Here is a 12,093-nt window from a genome sequence, read left to right on the forward strand (position 1 = left end):
GGTCAACTATTTGAGATTCCGTTTCCAAGATCCGAACCACCAAATGCAGATTTGAAGGAAAAAAAAGAGTGCTTCCTATTTCGGAAGCACTCTTTAAATAAGCTTCTGCTGAAAGGGTGAAGATCAGTTCTACTATCTGTATTCCTGATGATGTCATTAAATGCAGCTACAGTAGATCTTTAAAAGACCTTCATGATGCCTGGGGGATGTTTTTATGTCTCGAAGGGGTGCTCTCTGGAGAAAAAATGGCCTTCTCCATTTATCAAAATACTTTAAGCCCTAGTTCACGGTACAACCGCCTATGTGTCTTTAAGTCTTATCCTAATGAATATGGACTCTCGTCGTATGCTAGCAGTTCTCAAATGACCAACTGCTTGCTAGTATGTTATCCATTTATCATCTGCTTCACGTAACAAGGCGTCAAAGCACACAACTCCACGTATTTCAGACCAAACCATCGTCGTCCTCTTTACATTGATTGCAAGGCTCTATAAGCAGCGTGTTTTGAACAGGTAATCAGGATAAAAGGTACAAGATGAAACAGACAATTCTTCAGATATGATGTGCACCCGGATCGTGTTTCATCCTCTTTTCTGATTGCTGATCACTGAAAAAAAAAAGCCTTTCCTTCTCAAGGCTCCTTGATTTGATATTACGGTTGGTTTGTGTGTTATTCCAAACTATTTGATGAGGGTTCCAATTAAATCAGTACAAAATCAAAGCAGCTTCACTCATGGAATTTTTGAGGAATATTTTTCATCCAAAGGTTCCAGGAATTGCGGGGCAAACTACAGATGGCAGGGGAGCACCTGTGCAGTAATAGCCTCACCTGTACAAACACATCAAAGTACGTTTACGGGTCCTCGGGAAATCTACACTGTTATTTCATCGCAAAAAGTTGCACGAAAACCTTCAGATCCATGGGATGTGGGTGAAGGAATTTCACTGAATGGGCACAATTTGCTGGGGCTTACAAAGAAATGAACATAATTGACAGAATTTAAGGAAAATGTGGTTGGCTTCAGCCTGTAATACCTCAGCAGCGCACCCGATTGTGACAGCCGTCACTGTCAATACTTTGTAACTCACCAAAGTTACAGTTAAAGGCAAATAGATTCACTTCAGTAGGAGTAATTGGGCGTTTGCCGTGCCTTCTTTGTCGCGGTGTTTATTCCTTCCATTGTTGTGGAGGCAATGATTTACCGCTTCAAGGAGTTCAAACTGTGGGAAAATGGACTAGTTGGAAATTCAGTACCTAACCCCAATGGGCAATAAATAGATTCCAGAAAGACAAAGCTAGGAAGGCCGCAGGCCTCTTTCTTGCATCATGTCCCGGTGAAAACAACAACAGCATCGATCATGCCTTATTTTATCCAACTATCACGTTCGTCGGGAATGCTGCTTGTGAAAAACAGCTGCTCCATTATGAACTTTATAATCTGGTTGTTTAAGGTACTGTACTGCATCTGCTCGAAGGTATTGGGGTTGGACTGTTGTGATGTAACAAAGCCAACTCTATGTACTGTACTATGTACTGACAGCAAGATTCATTTATGTATACTGACCGGGCAGTTCTTGGAAAATCTGGATGAACACTTGCATCCAAACGTCATGAGAAAGTTCATTACTTAAGGGGTTGATATAGCCCTGGATAAATCTTTAGAGCCAGTAGAAATGTCGTATGCAGGCCAAAACTGACCAATATGAAAAAGACAATTTAGTAGAAGTTCTGCCAGTGCTATATTCCACTCCATTGGTTTTGCATTTAAAGTGAGAGATCCATGGATCAAAAAGAAGTGAAAGGGTGAGGAGGTTAAAGAGGGGGAAGCTCAGGCTGTGACTGACTGATTAAAATGACATTGTGTGTGTCAGATGTGGTACCGTAGGGAGATTTCATATCCCCAACTCCACACACATCGACAGGATTTATCAGCCTAATGTAGTTCAGTGGACCTCTAAAATGGCACTGGAGATGGCTCAGCTAAAGTGCATGTAAAGCAGAATGAAAGAAGTAATGAGGTGAAAGATTGTGTTCAGTGCATAATGTTGATTATCATCCCCCCCCACAAACTATTTTGGACAGTTCGCTATTGACTATAACAATACAGTGATCCCTCGCTACTTTGCGGTTCACTTTTCGAAAAAAAAGCATTCATCAAAAAATAGTGAAAATGCCGCAAAATGTCCGCAAAAGGTCCATGAAAGGCAGCAAAACAACAGGGAGTCACATAGAGCAACATATACAGTACTACATGTATATGTTTACTGTATTTTGTTATTTATAGACTAACCTAACCTTATACATCTTATACATGTGTATATATATTGTGTACAGTGTATATTAGTATATAGCATGAAGTAATGGTATGAAATAAATGTCATAATTAACGACAAACATTTACTTCTACATGCAAGTATACCATTAAATTTGGCCTTATAAATATTATATATACTCATACACATGTACATATACTGTACCTGTCTGTACCGGTACGGGGGGGGGGGGGGTACCTATTTAGCGGATTTTCCTCTTTCGCGGGTGATCTCGGTCCCCATTAATCGCGATAAATGAGGGATACCGGTACACCGAAACAATTACTTTATAAAATGTGACATAGTGATCGGAATGAAAATAATGACAGGACAGGACACGTTTATACGTTTTCATCTATCAGGTTTGCTTTTACATACAGCAAACGTTTGCCATTTATCTGAATATATACGTGAAACTCGCTCATCGTCATCAACAGTCGTTTATACGCCACGGTGGCAGCTAGAGAAGTATAAGCGGGGCAAAAGACTTGAATTCTAAATCTATCACAAATGTTTGACTAAGGGGTGAGTTTAGGAGAGGACGCACACACAAGAATGACACACGCGCATACAAACACACGAACGCGCATATTAAACTTGAGCTGTGTGTCAGCTTGCATTTCCTATGCAAGTGGGAAATGTGGTGTGACAGACATTACTGCAGCACACAGGCAGAATAAGAAAGTAGTCCGTGCTTTTATGTGAGGAACACACTCAAGGTTAGACTCTTTTGTGCTCTAAAAACGGGAGAAAAGAAAGAACAGACAGACAGACCTCATCAATGAAACCTTGTGCGGCCAACAGACTGTTAATCAGGAGATTTCCGTCGATTGCATAAGATGAGTAGGAGGTTTTGGCAAGAGACCACTTCCTACTCATGACAACATGGAGTGCATTCTAATGGGAAAAACTGAAGCTGCAGCTCGATCAGTCCTGCATGAAGTCACAGAGCTGCATAACCTGTAAATCTTATTACAGAGCATGTTTTCCCTTTCTCGGGGACCCATTTTACAAGTGACTTCTGAGACACATGCATCTGACAACATGCACGCCAGTGTGAGCCTATATGGCAATTAAAATTTAATAAATGCAAGCCGCGCTCATTAGATGATAACTCTACCCTTGTCACCGGGGGAATAGAAGAGCAGACTAAAACCGCTTGGTGCGGCTAAACATAACACTGTGAGGGAATGGATGTGCCGCACCGCCTTATGGATATGTCACATGAATAATATTAATGTCAATAACGTCTATCTCCCCATCCCCTTCATGTGGTTGTATATCACAAGCAAGAAACGTTTTTAGGCTTCAGGTTATGGAAAGGTGATTTCTGTGTTGCATATCACTTGGAAATATATTAGGGTGCATTACCCTACAGCAACATTGTTCAGTTGTAGAACTTCAAGGTGTAATTATTATTTAATTGAGTTGTAATAAATGCCAATGCGAGATTTACACAAATCTAGCTCAATTTTGAGTCGATAGAGGTGTCACAGAGAAACGTAAAGGCCCGAAGCCAATTTTCAGTTGTCTTGTGATTGTCACAATGCTGTTCTTGTGTTTATCCAGCACGTGGGAGACGAGCGCCGTCCCTCCAGCTTGCACACGGGCTGCCAATGTAATCAATTGACTATTTACTTGTCACGTGTCTGTCGGATAATTCCGTTTTACTCACTACTGTCACTGTCAAGTGTTGAATTTGTCAAGACGTTCTATGTTCTTGCTCTTGGTTTTTGTTCCGGCCAGGTTTTTACCTTTCTAAGTAGTTTTTTGTTGGAGTTATAGTCACGGATTCTGTATTATCTGCATTTGAGTTTCTTCTTGTTTATTTATTGTCACGCAATTACTGTTTGTGTTTTTATCCCTGCCTTTTTATGCAAGTGTTTTTGGTTGACTTGTCTTCCTGGTGTTGTGCCAGCATTCTTTGTTGAACTTTGTCGGTCTTGCGAGCCATTTTAGTTGATACACATTTTTTGTGCATTTTTTGCTCCAGTTAATATCTGCAACCCCCATGAGAACAACACGTGCAGAAAATAGATGGATGATTTAATGCACAGTAAATCCCTGACATGGTTGAAATCGACAGTATGTTTGCTGTCATTCTGTTCACTAAACAAAAGTAGGTACATAAAGTCAGTCACCATCAAAGTGCAACGTTTGTCGAAGAAACACATGTCCCTGATGGTCAGGCTAAATCTTCAATACCAAGATTGAGTCACTGTGGATACAGGTGTCAAAGTCAAAAGTGTAGTTAAACAACACATGGTAATTTCACACCACATAGCTCTGTGTTTGGAAAAGACTGAAATGGCCTAAACTCTCAACAACCTCAAATATCCTCCTCACATTGAGAAATAAATGTGGACTGCAAGCAGAAGTCGGCACACTTCAGTGATTTTCATTTCATTTATTCTGATTCTGATTTATATGTGCCTTAATGATAGCATTGAATTGAAATTGATTACACAACTGCACAACACATCTCACCACAAAAATGTACTTCTCTATACGTCAGGAACATCACTACTTACTACCAGTTATAAGGGGCCTAATTTAAGCTGTCAAGGGTGCCGTGTTTGTATAATTACACAGCGCTCCAATATAATGAAGGCGTCTGTATGCAAGTGTGTCACTGCTTCGACAAGACTGTCACTGCACATAAGCGACTGCTCTAGCCAGTGCCCATGTGGGGAATCTGGCATCATTAAGCAGCTGGGCAGCCTCCATCTGGGACGTGGGGAGAGGTGGATCAACTATTATGAAACAAGTCATCTCTCAGCAGGGACACAAGATGGTACAATATGTATGTAATCAGACTGCAGACTCAAATCATTCACTTTCAGGAATCTTAGAAATAAGCACACGTTCCTGCCCACATCTCATTTGTTTTCCTTCAGAAAATTTGGACTAATAGTAGAGCATGTGTCTCAGAGGAGGCACTGTCACCCAGAAACCCACTTCCGTGACACACTGGACTCACTCCAAACCACTGAGCGCTGAAAAAAATCTTCAGAAATACCCAACAGAGTGATGAAACCCAGTTGGCCCCACAGTGACGCTTACCTGGAACAGCGAGGATAGAACTGATGATGTTACATTTAGTAACCAGTTATCCAGTGCATCTTTCCTTTCTCTGCCAGATATAATTAAAAACTATCAGTTGCTACTGGCTGGAATTCATTGGTAATCGGGCCACATGAGTAGAAAAGCGTATGCTCAAGTTTATAAAGGCAAATACAGTAAATCCTCCTCCATAGCGGGTTCTGGGTTTTTGGTCCCGCTATTCTGCTCATTTTTTGGTCCACTGATAATTCAATATTGTTTTGGGATATAAATCTCTTTTTAACTAACTAGGGGAATGCCTCTATCCTCTTCCATATGCAGTTTTTACAACTGCAGAAATCAATGGCTCTAAATTCATTTTAGAATGTACATTTTTAGGCATGACTATTGATGCATATTTTGAGATAAGTTTGATAAGTTTGTTAGTATGAACAAAACAAAAAATAAAAACAGGATTTGTTCACCGCAAACAAGCTCAACCGCCTTGCTGATTGGAAAGAGATCACTGAATGTCTCAACACTCTTGCACCTAACATTTTAATTCACCTTAATGTAAGCCATTTTAAACTAAAAAGAAAAAAAATCCTTTGCGAGATGAGAAAATCTCGTATAGAAATCATTCGCTGCCGTCAACATGATTAGGAGACGGAGATTTTTGGTGCAAGTGCAAGGTCTAATTTAATATATTGGTATATAGAGACCAGGACCAGCCAAACTATGAAGAAAGTATAGTAAAAAATAAAATAAAATACACGGTACTTGTTTTCATTCAACAGGGATTTTAAAGTGAGTGAGTTTGTGGTCCCACCAGGTTAATGTTCACATGATCAAACATCTGCCAACGGGGGCTTTGGTATGGTGTTGTACCTTGGTACGCTGGCATGCCATGCAGGGACCAGCCCACGTCCTGAAGTCTCTCCTGAGAGCTGGCCAAACGAACTTGGCCACTACCACCTAGACACAGAGGAGTGTGGCGTTATCAAATGTGATATTCTCCACACACAGTCAGGTGAGGGCCGTACAGTTTGCTTGAACGTCAGAGTCTGTGGCCCGGTCACCAGCAGCATAATCAACTCCCAAGCTAAGGGTCCCCACGACTGACAGGGAGAGGCACTCGGCAACATTGTTATCCTTGCCAGCCATAAGCTGGGTGTCTGTAGTGACCTCAGAAATGGCGCAGAGCTGACATTGCTGTTGCAAAGACCACGGCTCAGAGGTCGTGGCCATTACAAATTTCAGCGGCTTGTAGTCCACGAAGGCAGTGAACCGGTGACCCTGTCAGAGGAATCTTAAGTATTGGGTGGCTAGTGCATAGTGATACGGGGAAAAAAAACTCTTCTGTCATGATATAGGCTATTTTATATCACGCTGACGATATACCACAACTATACTTTCAGTTATTCTATAAAAAATTAACAACACACTATGACTGCTGACTTTTTCTCACTTTAATTTAAAGAGACATTAAACCGACCGACTGCAAATGAGAAATGTATCCACTAGCGCCGTTACATAAAATTATTATATATATATCCAAATATCCAGCATGGCAAAAAGTGACAGTGTTGCTCGAGAGCCATATCCTGCTTATTTGAGATCCCTCTACTTCAAAACACCTGATTCAAATGATCAGCTCATCAGCAAGCTTCATCAAAGCCTGAAATGATCATGAGCAATTCATTCAGGTGTGTTGGAGTAGGGTGGGATCTGAAACAGGAAGGATATGGCTCTCAAACAACCTGGGTTCCCAACCCTCGGCGGAGCTCAACATCACAGTAACAATTCACAAATACATTTGTTACCATGAAAATGTAGGCCATGAACCTATTACCTGTGTCCTAATTGAATGTGGGGAATGGAACATTGTATAACAACAACATGCCTGTGCTGGATAGACACAATATGCTTTCGCCACTATCACCTTCTGACATCATGGCATCGTGGTCAACATAGCTGAATGAATGATTTTCTATTTTCTCATGATATATTGGAGAATAACCCAATTTAAAAAAAAGGATCATTCCTAAATGAGTCACACAATGGAATGTGCAACAAATTGTTTGATAATTGAATGAAGGCTTTCGTGCTTTTAGGGAACACACCAATGTGCTTCCTTTTTAATGCTGGGATGTGTGCGTAATGCCTCTAGCTTGAATCTGTGAAGGTGATTTTCGTGATTAATATAACCACTTCAAGCCAAGTTTGAATCATGCAATCCAGACTCGTTGATTTGTCTGAAGGATATGAGCATCAATGTTTGCCAGGCTTGCAGTAACCCGTGACTGATTAGTTAAGCAAATGCCATCAAGCAATGATTTATGGATAAAGATGACACGATCCCCAGGTGTCCCTACTTGCACAAAATGCTAATCAGCTCTCCTTTGTTTTATTGATATTTTTCGAGGATAAGAGTCTTCTGCAAAGTTAACTTTATATTTGAACTCATCAGAAAGCTTCAGACATTGTTTCAGGGTGTCCCAAAAGTCATTATACGCATTTTTAATTCGTGTTAGGTAGCCTCCAATTATGAAAAATGAGTTATTGACATCTTTATACTTTCCAGTTTTTGGAAGCAAATCATTGGCTCGCCAGTTGAAACTGAACAAAAAGCATGTCAACCTCACAAAATATAGACTAAAATTATTTCAAAACAAAAATTACAGAGTTAAAATGTAAAACCTGTGAGAGAATAAAATGATAAAATACCTAAAATTAAGAAAGGTGTGTAGTACAAATTAAAAAGGTCCTACTCAATTCATTCAAAACAATTCATCCACATCAACAACTGCTCTTCCTACATTGTCCCACTGTCCCCCAAGGTTCTGTGCTTGGTCCTCTTCTCTTCATCCTCGACCTTCTACCCCATGGCCAAATCATTCGTCGTCTTCACCTCCAGTTCCATTGCTACGCTGATGACGTCCAATGTACATCTCCACCAAATTGTTCACCCCAACAACCCACGTTCATCTCACTTCATTTTGTGGTCCAAGGCTCACGAGATTTCCCCACAAGGTTATCCAACGCTCGTTTTAAAGTAACAGTTCCATTTGTTAAATGCTCCATTGATTAAACGAGACAGCATTCACTACAACAGTTGTAGTATTGTTTACCTAGTTACATATGCCAGAAGAAAACCTCCTGAAAGACATTGTCGAGAAAGTTGACACGAATGTGTGGATGGTAGAAAGCCTAACGAGGGAATGGTTGACCGAGCGTTACGGCAAGCAAGGATTTTTTCATTTTAAAACAAACTCAACAAGGAACGGCGCCTTTTTTTTTTTTTTTTTTTACCAGCCATGTGATTGCTGTTTTATTACTGTCGTGCTGCAGCGTTAACGGGCAAAGCAAAGTTAAGGTATGTTATTCGAGGTTGAAACCTCTTTCAATGTACCGACTTTCTTTGCAAACATCTCATGTTACAATTTGGGCACCTGCGGCTTTTTGACAGGTGCGGCTTGTGTGTGTACAAAATTTGTGTATTTTCCTAGAAAAATGCAGTGGGTGCGTCTTATAATCAGGTGCGCTCTATATAATCAGGTGCGCTCTATAGTCCGGAAATTACGGTACTCAACATGCCCTTGCTCTTTGTATTTGTGTCAATGTGCACTGCCTAAAACAAAGTTATCTTTTCTAAGTCTTAACCGTGCTTTCATTGAATAGCAGTCCTTCAAGGTTGAAGCCTTTTGAGCTCAGCATCAGCTTGACGAGCTTTATTTTTCTTCGAAGAGCTCATTTGGCACCATGAAACATGGCTGTCCCTAAGGAGGTATGTCCCAAGGGCACATGTCTGTGTGTGTGTGCAAGACACTGCGATGAAGAGAGAGTGTTTCTGTTCCTTTGACATGGACAGCAATTGAATTTAGAACATAAAAAGAGCAATTCATCAGCCCAGAGGAGAGACTATGATGAAGTGCCGGATCCTGTAATCTCTAGGCGAACTGCCAAGGAACAGACATGACATGATCTCAATAAATAAGAAGTAAAGAACACATAAGCAGAGCGAATGTAAGGCGGATCATGGCCCATCATTATTTGACCATTGAATTGAAACTAAAGTCGATTTTTTTTTCTTCATTGGTGAAGTCGCTAAATCAATCACTTTGGGCTAAATGACTGTGTGTGTACATCCACAGTAAACTTGTATTTATTTAATGCAATTTATGTTATTAGTGCATTGCCAACCACAAAGATCAATTCAGAAAGGTTGCAGAGAAATGTGAAAATTATTGCTGTTCACCACTTTTTTTGGGTCCACATAAGCTTGTAATTATTCATTGTAATTTATGTTATTGCATTGTATTCAACCACGAACATCAATTCAAGAAGGTTGCAGCCTTTATGAGAAAAAAACAAAGAGAAACAAACCAACCAAAACCACGAAAAATGACATCAAATCTTTTAAAACTACAAAAGGGAGACAACAGCGGATTTTTTTTTCTTTGGGGTGAGAAGCAGCATGATGAATAATTAATTGCACACCCGTACCTTGAAATATGGTATCTTAGATCGGAAATTATTTTAATCGGAATGGACAAACAACTTCCTACCACTTTGTATGTTTCCATGCAATCTTCTAAAACCACACACCGTTTCAAAGCAAACAGCGATAAACTAAATGTATTATCCTTGTTGCTCCATACAGACCTGGAGCCATTTGGAGTAGACACATAATTACATTCATCAGAATGCAGATGGCGAATGCTTTCTTCTTTAACATGGCTGCGGGCTGTGGAAATCAAAATGAGGAATGTGAGTAGCCTTGTGGACCGATAACCAAAACCTAGACGTGATCAGGTGCAAAGTGAATAATTTCAGAAAATGTGTCTGATAATCACTATTTATTGTTCCTTTCATTTAAATATATATATTCTCAAACAGGCTAAAGGAGTTTTACTTGATGATTGGGTTTTTTTTGTTTTTGTTTTTTTACAAACTCCACCAAAATGCATTAATTCAATTTCAACTATTTCAAATTCAAACTCATTTGAATGTGCTTTAGTTGGGTGAATTTATTTTTCTTGTTTATTTTCTTCCTCCTCAGCGACCGAAACAGGTAGACTGTGTTTACAAAGTCATCTTACATTCCCTTCTTGTTTCCATCCCCCTTCATATGCCCAAAGCAACTCGTCTGTGTTCACTATCAGGTGCCATCAGCAAAGGGAGTGAAGGTGCTTACATGGAATCCCATCAAAACAATACAATGGGAAGGGATTTTTGGGTTGGTTGTGCTTGTGAGAGAAAAGAACTGTGCTCGTTACACTATCAATTCATGCCGAGTTGAATCTACACTCACCATCGGGCATTATTTGTTTCTTAAAATGCCGCGTGAAATAACGAATGCATTATTCATGACGTTTGACAGTTTGAAACAAAACAATCGTGGCATTCTACAATATTTTTCATAAAATCCGGCTGCTCCGAGTACAGGAAAGGATAAGAAAAGACAAACACACAAAATATCTTATGAGGTGTGTCGGAAACGTATTCAGTATCAGACACAATAGACAGATTTTTTTTTTCCTGTTGGAGGAGGAGGAGCTCAGCTGTGAAAAAATACATGGCATGCACATATATATATATATATATATATATATATATATATATATATATATACACACACACTGTGTATATATATTTTTTATATTTTATATTTTAACAAGCTCCAATTCTGTGACCCACAGCAAAGCAGTCGGTGACTTTTGCAGTTTTAAATCCTTGGTGTTAGCTCAACAGTACTTTAATCGCTAAATAAATGGCTGTCAACAGATCAGTCAATAACGGATTAAAAAAAAAACTGTGGAAACTGACCAATACTATCGACTTAAAATCTAAATAAAAATACACTAATTAGTCTGTGTCATCACCAGTGAATCAAAAAAAAAAAATCAACATTGATGTTCCAAATATTTTTTTATTTCAAAGGGAAGGCGCCGAGTTGTGTGTTTGTGTGCGCTGTTGGAAACGGGTGTAAATGTGGTGGAGACCACCGTATTCAAGAGAGTTGTGCGCTTTTTCCACAGAAAATAATGCAATGACAGAAAGAGGTTTGAGGTGACAGAAATCGAAATGTTAGTGGAAGAGACAAAAAAAACACAATTGACTTACAGATCACTCTGCCAATTTTTTTGGGGGTGGGTGCGGGTGCGGGGGGTCAAAACCCAGGATAGCACACTGGAAAAACTGCTACGTAAGAGGCCACATTTTTGTCACAATGCATGAAAATAATCCAGACACACAGAAATGTGGCGCTGAACGCACAAGCTGCTGTTCAATTACACGCAAAATCTCAGCACTTTATTATGTTCATAACGGGAAGGTCATCTACGTTTAACATTCATCTTGACATGTTGGATGCCTTAAACCACAGAAAGAACCTGACCAGACAGACAGGGAAAGGGGGATGCCCGGATGATGTCGTGAACCCCAACAATCGTGGTTGGAGATTGATTAGCACCTCTCTAACAAGAAGTTGCAATTTACTTTTGCCCGTTGCAGGTTTTGAACTTGGGATGTCTCGTCCCAAAGTCATTCCTTTTAATCAGCAGTATCAGCAGGGTTTACTTTTGACACCATTTACGTACATACACTTGGAGATTCTTGTTGCTTTGGAGAGTCAGTGAAGGGTCTCCACACACAAGCAGCATTTATAATTGGGACTTGAAGAAGCTTGAGAAGCAATTTCCTGCAATCAGTTTAAATTTCCATATTTTCTATATG

General features: G+C 39.9%; 1 protein-coding gene across 2 annotated transcripts in view; it reads right to left on the reverse strand.

Annotated features, from left to right (window-relative positions):
* lsamp (limbic system associated membrane protein) overlaps positions 1-12,093 on the reverse strand; it is a 95,463-nt gene that overhangs the window by 66,842 nt on the left and 16,528 nt on the right. The window contains exon 2 of one of the 2 annotated variants that reach the window (XM_052077866.1): positions 6,244-6,330. The exons of the other annotated variant lie outside the window; for it this stretch is intronic. Coding sequence (XP_051933826.1) covers positions 6,244-6,330 — 87 coding nt within the window. The remainder of the gene's footprint in view (positions 1-6,243; positions 6,331-12,093) is intronic. 2 annotated transcript variants of the gene reach the window in all.

The sequence above is a fragment of the Hippocampus zosterae genome, chromosome 10 (genome assembly GCF_025434085.1).
Source record: "Hippocampus zosterae strain Florida chromosome 10, ASM2543408v3, whole genome shotgun sequence".
Lineage (NCBI taxonomy): Eukaryota > Metazoa > Chordata > Actinopteri > Syngnathiformes > Syngnathidae > Hippocampus > Hippocampus zosterae.